General features: G+C 38.8%; 1 protein-coding gene and 1 long non-coding RNA gene across 3 annotated transcripts in view; one reads left to right on the top strand and one right to left on the bottom strand.

Annotated features, from left to right (window-relative positions):
* Positions 1–27,441, bottom strand: part of Scd5 (stearoyl-CoA desaturase 5) — a 152,348-nt gene that overhangs the window by 10,612 nt on the left and 114,295 nt on the right. For both annotated transcript variants that reach the window (XM_046457678.2, XM_046457679.2), the window contains exon 3: positions 27,173–27,378. In XM_046457678.2, the coding sequence (XP_046313634.1) occupies positions 27,173–27,378 (206 nt within the window). The remainder of the gene's footprint in view (positions 1–27,172; positions 27,379–27,441) is intronic.
* On the top strand, positions 7,258–10,313 carry LOC124101607 (uncharacterized). The gene is made up of 3 exons (XR_006854666.2): positions 7,258–7,388; positions 7,783–7,864; positions 10,082–10,313. It is a non-coding gene; the product is annotated as an uncharacterized LOC124101607 (long non-coding RNA).

The following is a 27,441-nucleotide window of genomic DNA, read 5'->3' as shown; positions in this document are numbered from 1 at the left end:
CCAGTACAGAGCGCTGCTAAGCCTCAGAATGAGTTTTTAATCTCTGATTATCTGCTGCCTGTAAGTAAAACCTGGTTGACACATCTGGCCAACCCGGAACAGGTCACAAGAGAGACGTAAACTTACCCAATATTATTTAAGATTGCCAAAAAGTGGAACAACTCAAGGGTCCACCAATAAATGCATGGTAAACAAAATGTTGTCCATGTATACAATAGAATATTATTCAGCCATTAGGAATGAAATTTTAATGTGCACTATAACGTGGATGGACTTTGAAAACATTATTATTAGTAATATAAATCAGACACACAAGGACAAACATTATATGGCTTCATTTACAGGAGGTAATTAGAATAGGCAAATTCGGAGACAGAAATGAGAACAGAAGTTAGGGCAAGCTGGTAGGAGGGATGAGAGGGGAAATTATTGTTTAATGGACACAGAATTTTTATAAGAATAATTAAAGTTTCATGTAGAGTACAGATGGTTATCATGGAAGTACTTAATGCCATAGAACAGCACACTCATGAATGGTTACAGTGATAAATATTGTTATGTTTATTTTAGCACAATAAAAATTAAATTATGAAGAAATATTTTCCTCAACAATAAAAAGAGCATAAGGGCAAAGATGGTTTCTGTTTTTCTCCAATGATACCCTGTCTTGCTACAACATTTGTGGCTTTGTTGGGAAGAAGCCTGAGTAACCAAGTTGATCCTTTAGGCTGATGGAGCAGAGGACAGAAAGGTCCTTGAATATGCTGATAAGACCCCACACTGCATGGCCAGTCTTGAGGTTGCTTTATCCGCATGCCTTACCTTGCAATGCAGAGCATTTTCCCTTGTTCAAGACAGTTGAGTCAAGATTTTCTGAGGAGTAGCCAAAACCATTGTAGTACACTAGAGTGGATACTGTGGTGTGTCACCCAGATCCTCTGTTAGGATGAAAGATCTTCATCTTCCAGTTCCTGGTAGTGCAACCTCTCGTAGAGAAAAAGCCAATGTGTCCCAGATCTTGACCTTCTCCCAGTGACAGCATCCAGTGACTGACAGTTGAGGGGTGCAGTCCACGGCCTAGGCCTAGCTTCCAAAGAGTTGGCTGATGCCTCCATGGAGACTGATGAGAGCCCAGCTTCTTCCCTTGCCTGTTCCTGCTTGCACCCCTTCTTCCACAGGTGTTGGCCCTAAGAACCCTCCTTAGTTAGCTTCCTATAATCTAATATCCACCGCAGAGCCAGCTTGTGGGGTGGCCAGTCCTGTGATATGGGTACACCACTGCACCAGCCAAGTTCCTCTGGAAGCCAGGCTCCAGATTCTAACAGAGAGCCTCCCATGCAGAAGGAGCTCCTAACCCTTTGTGGAATAACTAAATAAATGATACTTGGTTAATAAATGATGACTTATCAGCTTTTCAGGAAAATAAAACACCACAATGATTTCAGTAAGTCAAAGAGATAAAATGCCAAGATTTCAAAAAGAGAAAGAAAGAGAAAGAGAGATTGAGAGAGAGAGAGAGAGGGAGAACCACATAATAAATGTATAACCTACTTTTGGATTCTGTATGAGATGCTTATCTCTTGGGTTGGTTCCAAAGTAGGATTAGGTACATAAAATAAAGCCAATAATCTGATTAAAGGCATTCTCTTCAGGATCCGATCCCCAGATTTTATTGTGAGACTTCCTACTCCTCGTTTAAAGGAACAATTTCTGATCATGAGCTAGGTCATTCTCCATCCTGCCAAATATGGTAACTCTAAAAGGTTTGGTTTGTAATGTGAGAAGCTCCTTCTCTGTCTTTCTGAGACTCTGGGATGGGTAAAGAATATTAAGATTATTAAGGAAGAGAAAGAAAGGGATAAGGACAAGAGCAAGGGGTGGTGGGTATGGATCCAGGAATTAACCATTAAGTCGAGTTTGAAACCAGAGACCCACATGTCTTAGCCAGAAACACAAAAGCAAAAGCACTAAAACCACCTTCCAGGTAATTCTAGAGCAGCTTTCTATGGCTGGAAGGGGACACCATTTTAGGACAGGCATATACTACATGTTGAAACCTCTACACTCCCACCTCCTCACAGTCCCTCATCACACCAATAACACAACTGGGAAGATGCTTCTCAGCATTTAGGTCAGGACAAGGAGTCCATTTTTACACAAAGGCCATCTCACTCAACAATGCCCAACCCAAGCTCTCCTAGGCAAACACAGATGTGGGTCCTAACCTTTCAACTTCTCCAACTCTTTGAGGACTATCCTCATTCCAATAAACTGGGTCACAACAAAAAGAACGGAAATCTTGAAAAGAGCCTTGAAACCAAAAAATCGTTCCATGTGGAAGAAAAAATTGGGAACTTCTTTCTTCATCTTTTTTTTCCCAAATCAGATGTGATAAGCACCTCAAAACTCTCATTTCTCTTTAGATGAAAAAGAAATTGCTGTTCTTGGTCTTCAAGCATTTTCCTACTGCTTGGCTGATCCTAAGCACAGCAGTCCTGAGCTGGTGGTGTGTGAGACCTTGAGAGCGAAATCTATCAGAGCATGCAGGAAGGGGAGCGACTCTGGGCAGGGGGCAGCCTGAGGAAATGTGAAAAGCAGCAAACACCTCAATGGGTGAGAAAGATGCTGCAGCCCCATAAGTGTGTTATAATGATGAGCAATGAGCTGTCACTAGCATCTTGATTAAACATGCTTAAGTTTTGTGATTTCACTTAAAACCTTACCAGAAATTCATCTCCCTTCAATTTCTGCATCTTGTAGGGGACAAAGAAAAATAATGTGGATGCTTACTAAACATTTATTTAGAGGACAAATGACATGGCCTGGCAGTTTATAAATGGATGGAACATTCTCTCCCCTCCACTGCCCCGCTCCCCCCAACATCACCCACAGGGAGGTGTGGAATACGTGATGCGTTTAGATGCAGAGGTGAAAATGGAAGCCCATTTATGGAGAAGCTCCCTGGAGTTTTGCAGAAAATCTTCTAGACTCTTTGAATTGCTTAAATTGAAAAATGGCTTTGTCTCTTCCTGTGTGCAAATATCTTTTGTTTTGTTTTATTTTTGAGGTTTTTTTAAAAACTATTTTAGTTGTCAATGGTTTATTTATTTATTTATTTATATGTGGTGCTGAGGATTGAACCCAGGGCCTCACACATGCCAGGCAAATGCTCTACCACTGAGCCACAACTCTAGCCCTGTGCAGGTGTCTTTAAGTGAAAGCATTCATGATAGCTATGTTCTGAAAGTTGTGATCAGACTACTCCAGACACAGCTCTGACCTCAATTAGCCCTGACATCACTTCTTCCTGCTCCATGATAGGCATCCCTGTAGAAGAAAGCCTTTTAATGGGACTAGCTGATGCAAAACCTGCATCTTCTAGATGCATCTTCTTTCCAGTGCAGGAAGGCAAAGTGGTAAACCACTGCTTCACAAAAGCATCTTCTTTGGTCCCTTGCAATGCAATGGGGAAATTACATAGTTTTATTTTCTGTCTGCCTTTGGCTTTATTTATAAGCTTTTGAGGTCTGAATGCAGAGGTTATTTGCATCCACCCATCTGAGTTTATCTTTGCGCAAACAATTTGCACTAATTCACTAAGCAGTGAATCCAAAAGTAAACACAATTATTTTAGAATTTTAACACAAAAAGCATTATTTCTACCTCATTAACAAAGAAGGGCTTGAAGAAAATACCCAAGCATGCTAATCATCAAGACTGGTGTGAAGAAGGGTAGACAGCAAATTCTTTGAAGGCAGGGCTTTTCCATAGTTACTTGTATGCAAAATGATCACCCACAGAGTAGGTGCCCCATGAGCAGCAGAACTCTTGATATGCACCAAAAGGAATTGAGGGTAAGGATCATTTGTATTCAGCAAAAGCAGTCAGGTAAATCCTCCTTCCTTGTTAGAGCTTCTCTAGTTCTCTCAGTAGAAATCAAAGTTGATGAGATAGGGTGTCATTATGAGTCTCTCTATAAGATTCTAGTCTCTCTCTCTCTCTCTCTCTCTCTCTCTCTCTCTCTCTCTCTCTTTTTCTCTGTCCTCCCTCCCTTTCACGCTCCTCCTTCCCTTCCTCACAACATTCGTTATTCTCAACAAACAGACCAACTCCTGGTGATATGTAGCATACAGCAACTAAAATGACAAAATCATTCACAAAATTATTATTACTTTTTTTTTTCAAAGTGGTTGCATTTCCACTTTTTGCTGCTTAAAACTTCATTCCACTTTCACCCTCCCTCTCTGAATGAACAGATCACTGCAGAAGAAAACAGAACCACTTTTCTTAATCTGGGACCTATGAAACTGAACACAATGCATTTCCACATTTGGGGAGCACAAAACCCACAGCTTTCGTTAGATTCTCAGAGATATTCAATCTCCAAAGGGATGAAAGCCTAACACGTGCATAGTAGGATAACTACTTTTTTTAAAAAAAATGTTGATATGTTGTTTAACTGTGATTTTCTTCATTTTACTTCAGAATCTGGCCTTGGATTTAAGTAAGAAAATTTAATTCAGTTTGAAGAATGGTCCTTTAAAAAACTGAAATGGTCATTTCTAATTCTTTTGGTAGCAAAATTAAAAAAAAAATGACAGTGACACTAGTTAGCAGTGTGTATGCATGTGCTCCTCTGATCCATTTAGCCTACATGCGTACAGTTCTCATGTGGACAGGATTGTTGCCAGCTGACAGAGTACAACCCTCCACCCCCATGCAAAGGAGCAAACTGAATTCCAAAACCCTATCCGCAGCCAACCAGTCGCTTTGAGGGAAAAGAGCCAATGAAGTAATTTGAGCTACCTTCTTGATCAATATCCACTGCCGAGGCTGAATTGATTAGGTTGGTGGGTCATTGTTTTTGTCGATGGCAAGAGCAAACAGGCTGGTTGATAAAACACAACTGTTACATTTCACATGTAAAAGACACCACCCTTGTGTACAACACATGTTTCTAAAGATCACACAGTTTCCATTCCTGTCTGTGTTCAGGCTGCATTGTCCTTCCAAAGCTCTCGAGGCCTTACAATAAAAAATTAAAAAAAAAAAAAAAAAAAAATCACCTCAAGTTCAAATTGATTTCTTCCAGAAAGCCTACTCTGATAGATCTACTCTCAGCTGTGATTACTGCATTATTCAACATCCCTTCAGTACAACTATGTTGTAAAAACTCAAAAAGACAATTATTTTAGACAGCTGAGTTTCCCTGTTAGTTGAGGGTGTAACAGTGGACCCTTCACCTTCTGAATATAATCCTCATTGCTCTAAGGTTTATTTAAAAAAAAAATTGTTTTTCTCTCTCTTCTCCCCTTTCTCCCTCTCTAACAAGATTAGGCAGACAGTGTTACCTTTTCTTCCCCTATTTAATTGCCCTTGAACACACTACAGGAATGAAATGCCTGCTGAGGATCTGGGAAGTGAATATTTCCCAAATTAACAAGGGAATCCTAACATGGCATCAGAACGCCCTGGGCCCCCCTACTAGAATGTAACCCTTGAAGAATTTCTTTAAAACTTCCCTGTCCCTCCAGATTGGGAGAGTCACAGATCTGAGACAGGAGCGCCCTGTGTTTCTCCTTTGCTATCAAAGCAATAAACTTCTTTTTCCCTTTTCTCAAAACTGCGTCCTCATTATTAAATTGGCATTAATTGGCATTGGGGACAGGGATGGAGCTTTTGGTTACAAGGGTATACATGTACAATGACTTAAAGTTTGTGTGTGTGTGTGTGTGTGTGTGTAAATAAATCATTACCCATTTTTCTGCCTTCCTAATCAGAGTTTATGAAACAGAACTTGACCTTCCTGATGGTGACGAGAGTCTTAGGCTGGGTTCCTCAGATATGTGGCATGAGGCAAAAGGTTATGTGCTATTATTCTATCAAAGGAGCTCAGTCCAGAGAAACAGAAGTGGGAGGCAGGGAAGGCAGGGACAGGAGAGGATGTTATTGACATCTCAGTCTGGCAGAACCATTTTCCATGAGTCAACATGGGCAACTATGTGTCAGAATTTTCCTTCTAGATACCAGCTGCCACTTCCCATCTCTACTGCCAACACTCCCCCACACAAACTTCTAGGTTGCAAATGGAGGTGTTATGCAGTGTTTGGGGCTCCAGGACCCACAGAAGTCTCAGGGCAGGTGGCATACATGGCGCAGGTGCCATAGAGGTGAGCCTACTGGAAGCACAGAGAGTGGTTCAAAACAAAGGGCCAAAAGCCCAGGCAGAAGAGGTCAGAAGGATATACAGAGGTGCCTAACAGGTGTCTCATACAGTGAGAGTGACTTTCAGAAATACGGGGATGTGCCCTGTGTTTTGCTGTACTATCTAATGAGGTATGAAGAGTGCTGATCTCAACTAAGTCACTATTTGACTCAGACTACTGCAGACAAGGAAATGTGGGGGACAGGGAATAGCAGGTTGGATATCAGGTACCCAAACACAATAAAAATAATAAGTGTAAAGCTATAGCTTACTCAAGAGAGTAAGTTCTAGTGTTCTACATAAGAGTGGAGGGACTATAGTTCACAATATATATTCATAAAATTGTTCAGAAACTATGCATATTTTATGAAGAACTAGAAGATAGGAGATGGAAGGCTTAAACACAAAGTAATGATAAGGAGATGGAAAAGTCAATTAACTTGATCAGTATATTGTATGTACTGAAATATCATACTGTACTTATGTGCTGAATTGTACATACATAAAGAACAGCATCTGGTGCATAGTAAGTTCTCGATACACAGAAACTAAAATGATAGTGTTATAGGAATCATAAAAAATAACAAATGGAGTATTAGAATTTAGAATATTGTTATTCTAAAATAAGATGTAGACTTACACTTAGCTTTTTAGACTTTTGTGTTTTCAAGAGCAAAAAGATTCTAAATGAGCACCTGAAGGAAATCACCTGTGAGCAAATGTTTTGCCTATTTATATGCAAGGCAGTGTCAGCTCATAGTTACCCAGGGTAATACAGGAGGTGGGGACACAGGCAGGTGCTGGTGACAATAGAAAGAGGCCTCCAGTAATCATTCCTTCTTCTAACAACCTGGACCTACAGTTTCAATACAGCTGGTAGTAGGTGCAGGTAATAATGAGGAAAGACACACAGGGCACAAGAATACATATGCATATTTGCATATTAAATAGAGCTCTTTACAGTTTTAAAAATCTCTCCCTGCCTGGGCACATGTATTAGGAGGCATTTCTTATTTCTGTTCCTTTTTCTTTGGAAACACTTGACCTTTAGAATCCAAAAATCCCTTCACCACCACTTGGGATTCTGACTCTTTAGCACCCTGTTCTTGCCCTTAAGTTTGGTTATTACAGTTACATGGGATGTGTTGCTCTCAATCCATTAGAGCAAATATATTGACTGGAGGTAAGTGAAATTTTTCATTATCACAAATATCCAACTTCTTAGTTGGGCAGAATTTGAAAGTGTGTGTGTGTGTGTGTGTGTGTGTGTATGCACATGTGTGCATGGGAGAAGGAGGAAGGGAGAGAGAGAGAGGGAGAGAGGGAGAGATGGGGGAGAGAGATATAAATAAATAGGCTTTCAAATTCTGTCCAACTAAGAACTATATTTTTTCTCTAAATCTCTTGATAGTAATTATTTTTGTCTTCTTTGACGTGGAAGACAGACCAGAGTAGGCTTAAAAGAGAAAGCCATGACCTATACACATCAGTTGAGTCCATGAGCATATTCTGACAAATCACATTATTTCAGCATGGATTCCTGTTATCTGTGTGACAGATTTGTTATTGTTTTATAGGAAAATAGGCAATGTGCAAAGTAAGTCACTTGTACAGGGAGCCAGTCCAAAGCCAATTTCTGACAAGGATTATCCTTAGCTGGTAAGTTGACAGCGATTTCTTTGGTTTCTTGTTCAGTGGAAATTTGTCCCTTTCAATCTTTGTAATTTTAGTATTTTAGACTAAGAATTTGACTCTTAGAACATCTTTTGCAATGAGGTGATCCTTCTCCAGGAAGGGAATTCACCTAAGTTCCCTTTGACTTTTTAAAAAAAAATTTGTTTTATTGGTTCTTCTTGTTATACATGACAGTTAATTTTTTAAAAATTTCTGAACTGTGAAAGCATTTCTTTAATAAAAGCAGGGAGGGAAGAAGGTGAACTTTCCATTCTCAAGTCTGAATCACATCAAACATCTAGACAGTGGTCCTCCATTAGGAGCCATCTGCCTCCTACCAGCATGACTTTGGACATTCTCTGCAGGTTGGTCACCCCCAGTGGCATCTTACAACTTGTCTGGGCAGCTCAACAGTTCCTGCTGTCAACCTAGGCTATCTAAGGCCGTCAGGCCAGGTGTCTGGGCATCTACTCACTGTCCCTCTCACCACTGGTGGTAAAAGTTCAATGATTCCTGTTGACAATGACAATAAAAATGATAGGTTGTAAAGAAATAAACCAAACAAGAAACATGTAAGACCTAGAGGACTGTAAACAATTAGTAAAATAGATAAAAGAGGTCTTGACAGAGGGATGGATTTGTTCCTAAAGGAAAATAGTGAGAGGGTCTTCTCCTGCCAGTTCCAAAGGACCAACTTCCAATGCAGACTTCTTCAAGGACCTCCAACCTCATCTCCTGGTGGTGAGTTCCCTCAGCTCCTAATAGAATCATCCACCACATTATCACTTTCATATGTAGACTTGGAGGTCTCTGGCTATTTCCTAAGTGTGCACCTCTTCTTCCCAATTAAATTATAAGATTCGTAAAGGCAGGGACTATCTCTTTTTTTCCACTTTGTACCTTCCATACTCCTTAGTACAGAAATGCCTCTACTTTTAAGCTTTCCATATAAAGAAGTTCTCAGGTATGAAAAAACAAGGTAGACAGAGGCATCCACGCTGCCCTGGAACAGCAGATGAAATGAGCAGCCATAAGCAATTATCCAGCCATACACTGTTGGTTAGTCGGGGCTGAATAGCTGGGCTTACATAAAGACAAAGATATCCTATGAACATCAGCCACATCATCAGTTCAAAAAGTATAAAAGTAGCAAGTGTCTGTAACACTGCTAAAAAGAGGGGCATGATGAAGATGGAAAGAAAAGGAAAAATAGTTTTCCGAAATTGAAAGGCATGAAGGAATGCCAAGTGTTCCAGGGTGCACAGCAGGAAGAATTCTGAAGGTCAGAGAGCAAGTAATGATCAAAAGGGAAGGAACAGGAATTGACCAAATGAAAAGGGCAACCTTTTGAGGTTGCCGCTAAATGTTAGCAGCAATGAGTGATATCTGTTGGCTTAAACTTTGTTGATTCTGGTGAAGGCCACCAGTTTACTAGGGAACTTAAGACTAAGCAAGCATGGTGAAAGGGCTGTGGTGACATATTTGCTATAGGCCAAGGACAGTTCTATGGGCTCAGAGTTGCTGGATTCAGGGCTCAACCACATCAGCAGAGCATCAAATGCTTGGTGAGGTGGCAGTGAGGGTACTCTAGCTATCAGAGGTCACGATGAAGAGAAATATTCAACAGAATGGAAGGACAAGTACTTCTAGTCTTAAAACTTTGATGGGATCATTCAGTTTTCACTTATGGAAATGCATCTAGGAACTGATAGTTTAAATTTAGTCACTTTGGACTTATTTTTTTAAAGGGGCCTATGAATAACCTTGGAGAATCTAAACTCTTCATGAGTGGAACAGCTCCTATTAGGAGATAGGAATTTGCCACCAGGAGGGTGGAGATCCTTTTAATATACATCTCCTTGGTATTTTCATATATTTTAACTAACTTATTCTCCCAGTCATTTTGTAAGGTAAATATTATCACTTGACATCACCATTTTATTGTTGTGGAAATAGACTCTCAGAGAGAGAAGAGCAAGAATGGGATCTTCTGATTCCACAACCATATTTTATCTCTGCATAGCTGCCTCTGTGTGTTGATCAACTGCATAAAGCAATAATCCAGCGCTAACCTAGGTTATGATTCTGCCCGTACTTCTCACAGTTAAAAAAATATATATGGCTTGGTTTTTGAGTCCATATCTGTTACCTTATAAAATGTTCTCACAAAGGCTCACTGTATGTTTTTCTTCTGACCTTCAGAATACCTCCAGGGACACAGAAGGGCCACATGGCATCAAGCAGCACTTTCTAAAGTGGTTTCAATGAATATATAACAAAGCCAAACAGTGCCCTCCCAGAAGGCGGCTTTTCAACACGCATCCTGCTGCAAATCACAAAGCATCTCCTAGTGTGGCTTCTCCGTTGAGGCCCTTTCTTGTCTCTGGACATTCTTTGTACCAATAAAGAATAAAGGACATGGCTGAGAGTTCCACCCAGGGTTAAATTTCTCCAATGCTCTTGTGGAAATTGTGCCAATAACAAAATTTCATATCTCTCCATCTAATCATCCCTTGACACATTCAATTGGATATAACATGCAAAGATGGAGACTGAGGAATTAGAATAAATTATGTCAGAGGAAAAGCTCCTGATAGCTCTGACAGGACAGCGTGCACAGAACTCATCTAAACATTTGTTTTGGGTAATGGAACAGCTATCAACAAATTCATTACCTAAGGCAATATTTTCACTTCAACTGTAGGTGACAAAGGGTCTCCACAATACATGGCTGTCAGCAGTTTGCATCAGTAAGAGAGAAAATGTACATAAATTTCACAAATATGTATGAATCCCACTCTTTCAATTTTAAAAAGAGACCCAGAGTCATTTAATATTTTTATAAAATTGCTGTCACAAGGATATAAACCTCATAAATCATTTCTTGGCAAGAACTACAAGTTGGGCAGCAAAATGATGGATTTGCTTCTGGTGAGCCAGCCCATTTCTTACTTTAGATATATACATTTGTGGCTACAAATGCCTCTTTTTTAACTTCTTCCTTTACTATTCTCTTTCTAACTTAGTATCAGCTGGGTTCTTTAGAAAAGGGGTCTTTAAACAGAGCAAACAAGCATCAGAGTGGCTATTATTGTCTATGAGGGAATATATTCCAGCTCAGAGCTGGAGAAAGTAAAAATAAGAAATCCATAAAAATCTCTCAACTGTTAATGTACCTACCTAGACCAGGTTATATGACCACTCTACCTTCTTCCAACAATAGCAGAGTTTGTACTTACTCTCAGGCTCTTTTCTGTGGAGTCTCATTGGATACTATAAGAAAGTTTGGGCCCAGGGTAGAAGACCAGGACTTCCTCTGCTGCCTAGACCTGAAGGAGATGATCAGCTGCTGCTGGAGGACCAGCACAAAGCTTGGCCTTCTTCCTTGGACCATCTTTCGAAATGCAAAAGTTGTGAGCTTTGGGGGGAGGACAAAACATCTGGGCCCTAGGACAAGGCAAAAGTCTATTGTTTCTGAAAAAGGAATAGAAGTAAGCCAAGTGTGGAATAAAGGACAGAAAATTCTTGTACCCCAGACAGGCAAAGAGCCACTGTTGTTAAAGAAGGATTAGACGCAAAAACCTTCCTTAGGAAATATGTTTGTGCCTAGGATCCTGCACTGACACAAAACAGAGTTCTTCTACTGCTGGGGAGAGACAGGAAGGCTGGGAACACACATGAAGCTTGCCTAAGACTCCTACTGGACCAGGACACAAAGAAACCTCAGACTCATAATAAGCCACATACAAAGAAACAAGATGCAGAATTCATCTTGGGTGTAGGAGCGAGAGCATAGAGAGTCACTTTGTGGTACAGGTGTGTAGTGATAGCTGAAAGCTGAAGGTTGAATCCTTAGAAAATTTTTCTGGCATCCCAAGCTCTAAGCACATGGTAAGAGCATTTATCTAGGGCTGGGGCTGGGGCTCAGTGGTAGAGCATTTGCCTAGCATGGGTTCAATCCTCAGCACCACATAAAAATACATAAATAAAATAAAGGTATTATGTCCATTTACAACTAAAAAAAAAAATTTAAAAAGTACTCATCTACTAAAGTCTCTGATGCACTAAAGGTAACAAGAGCAACAACTAAATCTAAACTCAACTAAACTTATTTTTAAATTTTTTTTTATTTTTTTAATACATGTTAGTGGAATGTATTATAATTCTTATTACACATATAGAGCACAGTTTTTCATATCTTTGTATACAGTATGTTCATGCCAATTCATGAATTCATGTCTTTGTATATGTACTTGTGTGGGTTTTTTTTTGCATTACTATTCTTATTACACATATATACCGCAATCTTTCATATCTCTGTTTGTATATAAAGTAGGTTGACACCCAATTCGTGTTTTCTTACCTGTACTTTGGATATTGATGTCCATTACATTCCACCATCCTTGCTAATCCCCTGTCTCCTCCCTTTCCCTCCATTCCCTTTTCCCTATCTAGAATTTATCTATTCGTCTCATGTTCTCCCTCCCTATCCCACTGTGAGTCAGCCTCCTTATATCAGAAAAAAAATGAACAGATAAAAAAAATGGCATATATACACAATGGAATTTTACTCAGCAATAAAAGGGAACAAAATCATGGCATTTGCGGGTAAATGGATGGCATTGGAGAAGATAATGCTAAGTGAAGTTAGCCAATCCCAAAAGAACAAATGCTGAATATAAACTCAACTAAACTTCTAATAAATCGATTCAACCCACATTCCCTGCCATCTTCCCCCACACTAATGGCCTGAAAAAAAGAAAGGTGCCCATTCCCAAGCATAAATGTTATTTACCTTAGTCTCTTTCTTCTTCTAGATATAATGTCCAGAATTTGATAAAAAGTAATCATTCACAGGAAAATGCAGGTGGGGGGGACTTCAAAAACAATTGTGAAGAGATAAAACAATCAATAGCACCAGATTCAAAGATGGCTCAGATATTACAAGTATCAGATAGGACTTTAAAGTAACTATTATTAACATATTAAAAGGATTTAATGGTAAAAGTGAATAACATATGTAAGCAGATAAATTTTATTACAGTGTCAAATGTAAACCTTATGAATAAAAAACAATATCAGAGATGAACTCACTGACAGACCAGACATAGCTGGAGAAAGAATTGATGAACTTGAAGATATGTAATGGAAATTATGTAAATCAAAACATAAAGATAGAAGGGAGTGAATAAAACAATATATATGTGGGACAATATCAGATGGTATAATGTGTATGTAATTAGTGCCCTAGAAGAGAGAAAATAAGGCAAAAGATGAAAAAGAAAATAGCTAGGACTTTTCCAAAATTAGTAAAAGATAAGTTGCAGATCTAACCATCTTGATTAATCCCAACTAGGAAAACTCCCTCACCATCAGCCCCCCAAATGAACGTAAACACAATCAAATTACTGAAAAACAAAGATAAAGGAAATATTTTGAAAAGAGTGAGAAAAAAGAAACATTACATGTAATGGGATAACCATAAGAATCACAACAGATTTCCCAGAAGCTATGCAAAGCAAAACATAAGGTCTTGACATCTTTAGGATGCTGAAAGAAAAAAAAAAAAACCTGCCAACCCAGAATTTTACCTCTGGTAAAAATACTTCTCAAAATTGAAGGTTAGCATCTGAGTTGTAGCTCAGTGGTAGAGTGCTTGCCTGGCATGTGTGAGGCCCAGAGTTTGATCCCCAGCACTGCATATAAGTAAATAAATAAAACAAAGGCCCATCAACAACTAAAAAAAATGTTTGAAGAAAATAGGTAAAATAAAGACCTTCAGATGAACAAAAGCTGAAAATTTATTACTGATGAACCCTTGCTTTAAGAAATGATAAAAGAAGTTCCTTGGGAAGAGAAAGAGCTCAAATGAAAATTAGAACACACACACACACACACACAAATAAAGGTAGGTAAAAATTAAAGGAAGGTAAATACTAAATATATTTTTCTTTTTTAATCAATTTTCAATAGTATATAGAACATGAATATTATTGTTAAAAAAACTACCATGATACATTTTAAAAACTTCCGAGTATATAATAAAAATTTAACTAATTTTTTTTGAAGTGGAAAGATTGCAAATTATTTTATTTTAATCTTTATGCTTATTTGCATTTCTAAATTGTCTGCAGTGAATCTATATTACATTTTGTGCTAAAATAGTATTTTATTCTTAAGTTACATTTATAATGTTCAGATTTTCAAGAGTTCTAAGCTTACATAAAGCTTATAAAAGATTGCCTTACTCCCCGCCCCAATATATAATAAAAAATAAGAATAATAGGGCAAAAAGAGAGGCTTTTTTTCTGACTCATATGTCGATGACAATATATCTAACTTAGGCAATAAATAATGATTAAATTAAAGCCTCATAGATGTTGTTTATATTTTACTAACTGAAGGCCTGAAGCTAAAGCCATGTTCATGCCAAGAAAATATTCAGGATAAATTAGAATACTATTCCTTAGGTCTAGAAAGAGAGTCAAGACTTGATAGCTAAATATTAGTGAGAATGGTATCTATTTGTACCAAAATATCTTTTGCAAAATTTAACCTTGTTTTAACTTCTATAAATATTTACATTTTACATTAAAACTAGCTATGTATTCTTTCCAGCTTTGATTGTAAAGTGGTATTTTACTAGAGAAAGAATAATTTATAGCAAAAAAAACATGGAAGAAAAGAAAAAAAATTACAGCAAACATGTGCTAGTCTTCTTTTGATTTATTTAATGAAGGCAACTAGGAGCCAGAATATTAGAAATTCAAGTCCAGAATCCAGGTACCATCTGCAAGGATTATTGCAAGGATCAGAGATAATGTGTGCAAAGACAAAACATGAGTACACAGTAAGCTACTGGAGTGCACCCAGGATGCTTGAAGATAACCTTTACCGCTACCAACAATGAAGCTAAGATAATACTTTACAAACAGCAGTTCCAGAATTCACGGGCCCTATTGATTTATGTTTTCCATACTTCTGACAAGTACTTGGGTTCCAGAAATTTGAGAAGTTGTCTTTTCATTTTGCCAGGGAAATTTCTTGCCCAAAGAAATGGATGGCCCATGTGGAGAAATAAAAATGACTGCTAATGCAGTTGATATATCTTCCCACCCACACACAGAGAAATTCTCCTAATGTTCCAGTAGGAAAAGTACCTTCCACAGAGGCAAACAAGTAACAGTTTGACTTGGAAATTTTTTAAAAGCTAAAACAACTGTTGAATTATTTGCCATCCTGATTTCTCCCCCACCCAAATTTTTAACCACTAAAAGGGAAATTTTGGTGTCAGTGCTGCAACCTCAATACTAAATGATCTCTGTCCTGCATCCAGAGTATAATTCAGCTGTTTGACTACAGTAGTCAAAACCTCCTTAAAAGGCCAAAAGCTTAATAGAAACATTGAACAATGTTTTACCTCTTTCATTTACTTTTAACAAAAGGGATCTAATGAAACACACTTCACACCTATTTAGTTGATTTTTTTGTCAAGTTCACGGACCTGAAAGTTTTAGAATTTTAATTTTTTGACAACTATAGCTAGATGAAGGGGAAATTATTCAAAGTAACAAAATTACTTCATTCCCTTTTTTTTTTTTTTCCAGAATCAGGAATAAGATGCTGTGGTTTGAGGAGAAAGCACAATTGGAAAGACTGTGGGGCTCGGGCTGCTAACCTGAGACTGCCCCCTCAAAAATGAGAGTAAGGTTAAAGGAGAGAATATATTTATATTCACAAGGGATGTTTGGAAAGAATAAATCAAAGCAAGACAGAGAAGTGAGAAAAGAATATAAGAGGACCCAAAACTCTCATCTCCCCACCAAAAACAAATCAAAGAAGAGCTGGCTGAGCAGTAGGCTAAATGGTTTTTGTTGTTTAATTGAGCTTGGAGAGAGGAAAAATATCATGGTATTGGGAACACAGCGTGAGGGACAAGGGGAAAAAACACTCCTGTGCAGAGAAGGGCACAAAAGGAGGAACAAAGCTCTGGCAGGTGACAAGATAAAGCCTGCAGGGACAGAAAGGCAAACAGACAAGAGCGAGTGAACCAAAAACAGATTAATAGACGACAGAACAGACAGAGGAGATTGAATAGGGAGAAGCTCAAAGAGGAGCAGGCAGGGGCAAGATGGCTAGTTCTCATTTCCAAAATGGGGAGCTCTAGAAAGAAAGAACAAGTACCTTCCAGAATTTTGTTGTCTTGTTCACTGATAATCTCCAACACTTTGAATGGTGCCAGGTGTATAGTGAATGCTCACTTCATTGTTATTGAATGAATAAGTGATATATATAGAAAACAGAAAGCTGAACGACCTGAGAAAATGCCACATGCCTCAGGACATTTATCATTCAGTTGGCAGAAAAGACACCAAAGAGCTAGGCTCTGTTTATAGCATGGCCAAAGGATGCTTACCTTGGGGCCAAGCTTGGTTTCCCTGATGTAGAACCAGTCAAGGACCCAAATGAAACAGGCAGTTGTCACACCAAGAGTGACTGAGAGACAAAGGGGTGGTGGAGGGTGGTCAAGCTTAGAAATTCCTGTCCACACATCTCTCCCCAAAAGACTTTATCATCTAGCCTCTCTCCTTTGAAGATTATTTCTGAGTTTTCCCAAAATACAAATAACCAACCAAAGCCCTGAATATGCTCAGCTATTTAAAAGCACTAATATCTAGACAAGAATTTTTCTGCTAACCTAACAACCAGTAGGAAGGGTCCCAAGGCAAATAGGTTCAGGACAGGAGATTTCCAAAAGCCCTACATACAAAGACAATGGATTCAGTGAAGGGAGATGGGTCAGGTTGGTTGTATATCCACAGATGATTCTTCTCACTCCATTGTGAATCTCCAAAGTGGAACACAAGGTTGGTAAGGTAGAGAAGCAGAGGTGAGTCAGTTGCAGACTTGTCTGACAACTGTGGCTATATGATACTCACAAAAATAGAAATAGGTTTAGGGTTTAGACTGATATGGTTACACAGAGCTTAAAAGGAAAAAAGAAAGGAGGATATTGACCTCTGTATTCTGGGTGGGCATAAGAAGATTGGAAGATGCTGCTCCACCTGAAAAAAAAATAAGTAAAAAGGAGAACAAACTGAAAAACTAACAATTCTTAGATCATTAAGAGAAATGAAGTCATAGGGCAAATTGCTGCTCCCCAAATTGGAGAGACAGATAGAGAAACAGAGAAAAATCACAACACATTAGGACAAGCACCAGTGTAAACAAAACAAAACAAAAACACTGAATTTGGTTGATGAATTGCTAGGGATAGGTGTGGACAGGGTGAAAATCCAGGGGACTTAGTCTGGAGGGTAGGGGTCACCTATGCTTTATATGCTTTATCTCTAGGAAAACTTAACCAAGTTTTCACAGTAAATATCACAGAAAAATCCCCTCATGCTTATAGCAGGGGGAAAAGAAAATGAACATTTTTAAATATGCCAGAGCATTCTGTTCTTCTTGGTAAGGTCTACATTTAGAATTAACTAGTCAACGGAAGGAAAATATCCAACAGGTAGCTCTAGTCTTTAGTCTCCCATATGGGAGAAAGAACATATCAAACTCCAGTTTATTCTAGCCATTCTGCCCTACTTAAAGGGGGAGAGGGGGAAAAAAAAACAACTGAGAAATGCACATGAAGTTTACAATCCAGAGGCATAAGTTCGCCAAGAGACTGAGATTTAGTCATAGGGCTATAGAATGTTTCTTGTCCCCCCATTCTTTACTTCCACACTGCTAAGGCCTATATATAACAGTACATCATGTCCAGATATAAAGAAAAAATTGCGAGGCATACTAAAAGGTAAAAATAAAAAACACAGTTTGAAGAGATAGAAAAGTATGGTAGGGATGTCGGAATTACCACACAGGGAATTTAAAACAACTATGATTAATAACTAGAGGATCTAATGGATAAAATATACAGCATAAAAGAACACACAGGCAGTATAAGCAGAGACAGAAATACCAAGAAAGAACCAAAAAGAAATATTAGAGATTGAAAATACCATAACAGAAATGAAGAATGTCTTTGATGGGCTTATAAGTAATCTGAACTCAGTGGAAGAAAGAAATCTCTGAGGGTGAAGAAATATGAATTTAAACCTTCAAAACTGAAAAGAAAAGATTTTAAAAGGCTGAGAAAACAATACAAAATACCCAAGAACTGTGGGACAACTACAGAAGTCATAACACACTTGTAATAGGAATGCCAGAATAAGCAGAAACAGAGAAAAGAACACAAGAAATATTTAAAACAATAATGACTATGAATTCCCCAAAATTAATGTCAGATACTCAACCACATATCCAGGAAACACAGAAAATGCCAAGCAGGATAGATGTCAAACAAAAAGGAAGGAAAGAAACAATCCTATACCTAGTCATAAAATTTTCAAACTACAGAAAATCAAAAATAAGAAAAAATCTGAAAGAAACCAGAGGGGAAAACCAAAAAACTGATAGAATGGGGAGGAGTAATAGATGAATCCACCAGTACAGCTGAAGACTTCAACAGCTCTCTACCAGGAATGGACAGATCTATTGGAAAATTTGTAAGGACAAAGTTGAATTCAACACCATCTATCCGTGGGAAGTAACTGACAACTATCAACTACTTGGTCCAACAATAGCAGAATACCTATTGTATTTTTCTCAAGTTCACATAGAACATTCACCCAGATAGACCACATTTGGGCCATAAAACACTCCTTAGAATATTTAAAATAATAAAAATTATACACTGTCTGTTCCTAGACCACAGTAGAATGAAACTAGAAGTCAATAACAGGAAGACAACTGAAACATCCCCAAATACAAGGAAATACGATACATTTTTAAATAACAATGGGGCAAAAAAAGAAATCTCAAAAGACATTAAACAATTCTTTGTATTAATTGAAAATTAGAACACAACTTATCAAAATTTGTAGGGTGCAGTAAAAACAGTACTTAGAGGGAAATTCATAGCATGAATTCATATATTAGAAAAGAAAGATCTAAAATAGATTATTTAAGCTTCTACCTTAGCAAAAGAAGGTCAAATTAAATCCAAAGTAAGAAGTAAAGGAATAATAAAAACTAGAGCAGAAATCAATTAAATTGCAAACAGGAAATCAATAGAATCAGCAAAACCAAAAGCTAGTTCTTGGAAAATATCAATGAAATATAAGCCTCTAGCTAGGCTCAAAGAGGACACAAATTACTAATATCAGAAATGAAAAAATGATATCTAAAGATTCCATGAGCATTAATATAGAATAACACAGGAAGACTACGAACAGGCATATGCCTGCAAATTTGATAACCTAGATGAAATGGACCAATTCATTAAAAGGTACAATCTGCCAAAACTCACATAAGAAAAAAAGATAACCTGAACAGGCCTATTTCTACTAAGAAATTAAATCAATAATTAATAACTTTCCCAAGCAGAAAGGACCAAACCCAGAAGAGTTTACTAGTTCACATATTTAAGTGAGATATTGATTCTCTCTACATACCAGTCTCTTTTATAAAACAGAAGCAGAGGAAATACTTCCTAACTAATTGTATGAAGCTAGTATCATCATAAAACCAAAACCACACAAAGAAAGTGAAATAAATGGTATATTCAATGGAAAGGAAGAAATAAAACTATGTTTGTTCACAGACGACATGAACTATTTTGTAGAAAATCTGAAAAAAATCACAAAAGAATCAATATACAATTATAACAAGGTTGCCACTCACTACAAGGTTCACATTAAAAAGTCAATTGGCTTTCTATATACCAGCAATAAAGAAGTGGAATTTTAAACACAGTACTATTTACATTAGGACCCCCCAAATGAAACCCTTAGATATAAATCTAATAAAATATGTATAGATCTATATGAGGAAAACTACAAAATTCTGATGAAAAAAAATCAAAGAAGACCTATATAAATGAAGACTTATCCCATACTTATGGAGAGGAAGACTTAATATTGCCTATATGTCTGTTCTTCCTAACCTGATCCACAGATCACTACAATTCCAATCAAAACTAAAATTCTTCCGTAGATGCTAACAAAGTGATTCTATAGTTTACACATGGAGGCAAAAGACCCAGAATAGTCAACACAATATTAAAAGTAAGAACAAAGTTGGAAGACAAACATTATTTGACTCATTATAAATATCAAGACAGTGGGGTATTGCTGTAAGAATAAATTACTAGACCAATGGAACAGAATAGAGAGTCCCAAAATAAACCCACAAAAATATAGCCAAATTATCTTTAATAAAGGAACAAAATCAATACAATGGAGAAAAGACAATCTTTTCAACAAATAGTGCTAAAACAGCTGGACATTCACCTGCAAAAAAAAAAAATGAATATAGACTCAGACCTTACACCCTGCACAGATAAGTAACTCAAAGAACTAAATGTAAAAACAAAACTACTAGATGTTAACACTGGAGAAAATCTAAATGAACTTAGGTTTGGAAAATAACTTTTTAGATACAACACTAAAGACCCAGTCCACAAGAAAAAAAAATGATGGATAAACTGGACATCATTGAAATGTAAAAGTTTTCTGCAAAAGAAATGTCAAGAGAATGAAAAGAAGCCACAGGCTAAGGGAAAATGTTTTTATAAGACTTATCTGATTAAGGACTATTATTCATAATATACAAAGAACTCTGAAAACTCAACAATAAGAAAACAAATAACCCAATTTTAAAATGGGCCGAGGATCTTAACAGATACCTCATAAAAAGAGATACAAAGATGGAAAAGAAGTACATGAAAAGAGGTCCCACTTTATATGTCATAGGGGAAATGAAAATTAAAACAATAATGAGATACCACTACACATCCATTAGAATGACTAAAATCCAGAATATTGACAACACCAAGTACTGGTAAGGATACAGAGCAACAGAAACTCATTGCTAAGAGGAATACAAAATAATAATGACACTTTAGAAGACTGTTCAGCTATTATTTACAAAACTGAACATATTCTTACCATACAATCCAGCAGTCACTTTCCATGGTATTTACCCAAAGGAAGTGAAAACTGGTGTTCATATAAAAGTCTTCTCATGGATGTTTATATGCATATTACTAAGTGAAAGAAGTCAAACTATACACTATAGGATTCTAATTATATGATGTTCTGGAAAAGGCCACACCATGAAGAAAATAAGATAAGGGGTTGCCCAGGGTTTGTGGGAGAGGAGGAATAAAGAAAGAGTACAAAGTATTTTTACAGTAGTGAAAAGACTCAACAGGACTCAAAAATCGTGGTTATTTAAGCCATTATAAATTTGTCCAAACCCATAGACTGTACACCTCCTAGAGTGACTCCAAATGTGTCAATGTACACTCATCAGTTGTAACAAAAGCCTGCTCTGTGAGAGATGTTGACGATTGGGGACGTGTGGGGATAGAGGTATATGGGAATTCAGTGAACCTTCTCAATTGTGCTGTAAACTTAAATTTTTTCTTAAAAAATGAAGTTTTACCAAAAAAAAAAAAATGAAAGCATCCCTGAGAGAGGTGATTTTCATTCTTAAAGGGGATAAAGGACTCATAATCACAGACTAGGGGACAACTCAAACTCAATTGCCTTTCTCCCTGGAATGGCAGTATTTCTACATTTTCTTATCTTCCTAGTGCACCAGAACAGAAGTGTTTTCCCTCTTCTGAATCATTCTATCCACCTTCTCTTAGTTCATCCCATCACCATGGTGACAAGACAAGGACCTTGTTTTATGTGTCTGGACTAGCTTCCTTCCTGGATACTTCAAAAATGCATAGGACTGTGTCTGCTTATTATCTCGAAAAGAATTTCTTTCCTAAAGTGAGAATCTATGGAATGAGCAAAGCATTAGGAAAAACAGTCTCTGGGTTTTATCTTCATTCTGACATCTCAATAAAATCATTTAAGATTCTAGTTTCTGCACACTAAATGGAGACAGGAAGGCTACCCTCTTGTTTCACACACACACACAAAATGTATAAGAGTGAGTAATTACTGTGTTAAGGCAGAACAACTGAATAACTATTGCTAAGTGCTCACCCCATATCTATTCACCTTTTCTACCTTAGGAAAAAAAGCAGAATTTTACTCAAACATATTAACCATGAGAGTCAATTTCCTCATCTCCCTTAAACACAAATATGAACAGTGAAAGGTAATTGGAGAGGCTGTGCACATCTTCTGGAAAGGCTCCTTAAAGATGACTCCACAGTGTGCCCCTTGGCCTCTCCGGCTTCCTTCTGGTTGGACCTTAGTAGTCCACTTGGACCATGACATGGCACTGAGATGAATGCCACATGCTAAAGATGTTCAAAAAGATAAAAGAACTCAGCTCTCTACTGACCTGGTAGCGCTCCCCTCCAGAATTCTTTTTATTGTTATAGAAATAAGCTTCTATCTTGCTGAAGTCAAACACACCTCCTGACTGCTAGACCTACTCTCCACCTTAAGGGTGTCTCACTTCCAAGTCCATCCCAACATTGGCCCACCTTAGGCCAAGAGTACAGGTGGAGGCTCCCAGCCTGGCCTGCCTCCTTCTCTTACCACCTCTAGCTCTATCCACTCTTGTGGATATCTAAGCTCACACTTTTGAGCTTGATTCTCCAGACTAATCCTGTCCTCTGGCCACCCTTCAGGCCTAGAGTGCACACATACTTCCTGCCAGGAAGACAGAACCTAGGGAGAGACTGGGGTAGGTTCCAGAAGTGAGCTCAGGACCACCTGGGCAAGGAACTCTAAGATCCTAGGAACCCAGTTATGGTCTAGAAATCAGAGAAGGTTCCAGGTGCATGCTCCTTTAGTCCTGTGATCTTCACAACCTATGAGAAGAAGCTCATCCATTTAAGGTACAAGACCCAGGGCAGGGGCACTAGTTACCAAGGTCTAAAGGTGATGCTATTTGCTTCTCTCCCTTTTACCTCCTGATGCTCGTCGTTCACAACTTGATAATACAGCAAATCGAGAAGTAGCCTCCTTAGCAGCTTGTTATATCTGGGAAAATCGTCTTTTAGGGGAAAAGTCTGGGACTACAGCTTAAACTGTGTTATTTTCCTGTTACTCTTAATGCTGGTACTATTTTCTTTCATTAGACCATATAATGGAAAGTCAATTAAGCCTGGCTTTCTGCCATGCCTGTCTGTGGCAAGTTGTCATTAGGATGGCTAAGCACAAGTTTATCAATCAACTGCAATGTCTGTGCTTGTGTGCTGAGTGGACTTGAGGAGCCCCTCCGAGTCCTGGGTCTTGATCATTTGTGCAGTCTTGTGGATGAGGAGACTCTCCAAGAGGCACTTAGCTGGATCTGTTTGCGCCCTGTGAGGGCAGAGAGTCCACTACAAAGTCTGAACATCCAACCTCAAAAAGGGACAGCTGCCCTCCAAGAACCAGATAGGAGCAGGTGGGAATTTGGCAGGAGAGGAACTCTATAAGGTACCTCGCTGAAATCACTCTGGACCGTGCCCCAAATGCAGGTGGGCACCTTTCTCTGTTACTTAGGAAGCCCTCCACTCAGCCCAGGGGAACAAGGACTGAGATCTGATGTGACAGTGATGCTAACAAGAAGATGCTCCCCTCCAGCTCCCACCCATCACACAATGACTTCAGTTCCTGTAAGGAACCTGTCTCTTCCACATGGTCTGACTGACAGAACCAGTAAAACTGGCTTTGTGAACGAAAAAAAAAAAAAAAAAAAACAATTGCAGTGCTTTGTGCTTCTTGGAAGCTTTCTTCATTGAGTTTAGCGATTCTACACCTTATTTTGTATCATGGATCTCTATGTTGGATAAGTACCAAAGGACATGAGTGCTTCTAAGTATAACTAAAAACTGCTGTATGCCTTTCAAGCAGTGAGATGCAATTGAAAGAACATCGAACAAATAATCTGAGATGCAGGTATGTCTAGCCCCAGCTTTCTATCTACATTTTATTAGTTTTCTCATAGGATGTTGTTGTTGTTGTGTGTGTGTGTGTGTGTGTGTGTGTATATATAATTTTCTATGTATTATGATGTTTTGACATGTTAAAAATCTTTCTATCTGGGGGGAGACTGCCTTTCCTGAGGCTAGCCAATCCTAAGGGACAGCTATGGTCCTAGCCTGGAGCTGATCCCTTCAATGTACAAATCAGAGCCAGGCCTCCTCAGTCTGACCCAGGAACTCAAGGAGCCAGTCTTCCTCCACCTTAATGATTTCAGGCAACCAGGGACCACTCATATAGCTTAGAGTTATATGAGTGGAAGTTACTCAGACCACCCAATCTTGAACTGTTCCTTGTCTTTCCCCAGGAAACCACAATAAAAGCTTAACTCTGTTTCCCCCGGCTTCTGCTTGCTGCTTTCTGACCACACTGAGGCCTCCCCATGTCACCCCTGTGTACTATGCCAAGCCTCTTTTTCCAAGTACCAGTAACTGTAATGTGATTTGTTTTACTGGGCCTCTCCTGTGTCTCCTTTTGATTTTGTACCTGACTGATCATCATATAAAAAATACACAAAACAGGAAAAAGAGAGGGCATGGGTTAATGATTTATGAGCTCCCTTCTGGTGCTCTATGGTTCAGTACAGTGGTTCAGTATAGCTCTATGAAATGGCAAGCATGCTAAACAGCCTTTGCCCCATCTTCCCCTGACCACCTCCTCATCTTCCAACTAGCTCAGAGGCTAGTTGCTCCCACAAGGCTGTCCCTCCCCTCCTGTCCCCTGCAGTTATGTTCCCAGGGTGTCCTGTACTATTCTGCAGGCTTCCTCTTACTAGGGTATAATTATAATTAATCTGTGGATTCCCTGCTCCTCTGTGAATTCTGGGAGGACAGAGGCCAATCTTCTTGTAAAATATATATATATTTTTAGTTGTAGATGAATACAATACTTTTTATTATTATTTTTTTATGCCTTGCTGAGGATCAAACCCAGTGTCTCATATATGTGAGGCAAGTGCTCCACCACTGAACTATATCCCAGCACAACAGAAGTCAATATTTAGAGCTTTTTCCTCAGCATCAATGCCCAGCAGGGAGCTCCAGGGCCTCTGTGAAACAAAGATGTGAAGGATCGTTTCTGATGGGTGCACCTCCCTTTGGTCACCTGACTGGCGATGGAAGATGTTCTCAGGTAACTATTTAGGGAACTTGCTGAAATAGCCTTTGTTCTTCAGCCTGCATTTAGAAACAGTCTTTGGACCTACGTACCACCAGTCCACACATAATGAATCAGATGTCAGCATTTTTTTTTAAAGGGAAAGGATGAAGAAAAAAAATTTCTATTTTTATGATTTAGAAAACCCAGACTATTATATCCGGCTCAGTTCTCATTAATAAAACAAGAGAGCCTTGCCTTCTCATTTGAGTTCTTCAGATTAATCTGATTGTCCCAAAGCATTACTAATTATATAGCAACATCATTTATTTCACAGAATTGGAAATGACATACATATCCAACACAGTGACGGTTGAATAAACTATGACATGCTTGACTGATGGATTCTCCTGCAGGCTTTGACAACAGTGTCCACAATATAATCTGAAGTTAAAAGTGAGACATAAAATCATATGCAGTGTGACTGCCATCATGCCAAATATATCAAATATATGTGTAAAAAATTAAAGGAGACACTACAGAATATTTATAGTGGCTGTGTTTATGGACTCTGGATAATTTTTTCTATTTCTCTGAATTTTTTAGCTTTTTCTCTAATGACCTTTAAGATTTTACTCTCATGGTGAAAAACCAAAATCAACAAATCATTTAATTACTGATTGAAACTGCTCTAAATCTTTTGGCTGTCGATCCTGGGTGTGTCTGCTTGAAAGAGTTGTGTTGATGCACAGGGAAGACCCCTGGTGAAACCAACAGAAGCAGAGAAGGAAACCTGAGGGACCCTCCAGAGCAGCAGGTGCCTGTGCAGGAACCATCATCAGACACTGTCTGTGCTTTTATTTTTGTAAATCTTCATGAAAGTTGCAGGATTAAGTATGCCTGTCACTCCCATTTGGTGGTAGTGAGAAGGGTTACTGGGGATTGAACCAGGGGCACTTTATGACTGAGCCACATTTTCAGCCCTTTTTAGTTTTTATTTTGTGACAAGGCCTTGCTAAATTGCTGAGGTGAGCCTTGAACTTGTGATCCTCCTGCCTAAGCCTCAGGGTCTCTGAGATTACAGAAGTGTACCACAAGGCCCAGCCTGTTACTCCCATTTTATAGATGAACCTGAGACTCAGTGTTAATACATTTGCTGGGAAGTGGGGAGTACAGTTTGATCCAAGGCAGTCCACCTCCACCGTCTGCCATTTTCTCTCTACCCTCCCTCCAGCACAAGAGGAGAGAGTGCTGGGAAAACAAGCACATTCTGGACTACTCTTACTTTCATGCAAGGATACTTGTGTCGGACAAAGGCACAGCCTCTATTTCCATTTTCAGCCTGAACAAATTCCATACGGATGAGTCCTCAGAAGACACCGATCTTTCAGTGGAGATGGTCTCTGTAAACACTTACCATCTTATCACAAAGCTCTGAGCAGAGCATGGTCCAAAAGTTGTCCTCTTTTTTTACACATAAATGCATTGCTTTAGAGGCCATATAGGCTCATTTATTAAATAGTCTCAGCATGGCCAACCTTGTAGACCCAGACCAACATGGATAGAGTACATTCCAACTTTCCAGCTGAGAGGTGAACAACAGGTGCCTCTGTACTTGCCAGAGCAATTACAGTCATGTGCTTGTTGAAAGTAGTCACCCTACAAATACAAACCAACTGAATATACTTGGCTCACACCATTGGGGCACACAGCTGCTTTGAGGCTCCCTGTTATGAAGTCTTATTTTCTCAGCACAGAAACCTACTAGTGAAAAGTCTTTGTGAGTGGAGGGAAGGGGAGAAAACTTCAGGAGAACAGAGCAGGACACCTGGAGAGAATCTGTCCTGTTGGAGTCAAGACTGTCAGTAAAATAAAGTAAACTCTGCCTTCATCCACTCCCTGGAATCTTTCAATGGGGAAGAGAGGAAAACAGAAACAGGTCTCAGAAAATCAGCCCTGCAAGATTAGCCTGGAGGAAGGGATCCCTGGGGCTTCATATAAATCCATTATAAATGAAATTCATAATTCCAAATAAACTTTCTAACAGGGAGAACTTAATGAGCAAAAGGAAATTAATAAATAGAGGTAAATCCTAAAAATAAGACCCAATCATTAGGAAAATGCTTGAGAAGAATGCTATCCAGGTATTATTGTGCTCTCTTTACCTGGCCCCTGAGGGACACCTCTGTGATGTGCATTCACTTACTTTCTCTGGAACTGGACCACAGGATCAGCAAGCAGGTCAGAGACGTCAAGCTTTCTCCCCTTCTCAATGACATCTGGATGCTTGCGAACCAACAGCCACCCGATGTGGGAGAAGAAGAAGCCTCTGCGGGCATTGTGAGGGTCAGCATCTGTCTCCGAGTACTTGTGGTGGGCTCGGTGGTCCCTGGCCCACTCGAAGATGTCATTCTGCAGAGAGAATGCAGAGCCCGAGTGAAGGGACTGAATGCCCGGGTGCTTCCTGGGAAGCTG

Source organism: Marmota monax, unplaced genomic scaffold, assembly GCF_021218885.2.
Source record: "Marmota monax isolate L192 unplaced genomic scaffold, Marmota_monax_Labrador192_F-V1.1 WCK01_AAM20220418_F8-fsc00128, whole genome shotgun sequence".
Lineage (NCBI taxonomy): Eukaryota > Metazoa > Chordata > Mammalia > Rodentia > Sciuridae > Marmota > Marmota monax.
This window is presented reverse-complemented; position numbering and strand designations above follow the sequence as displayed.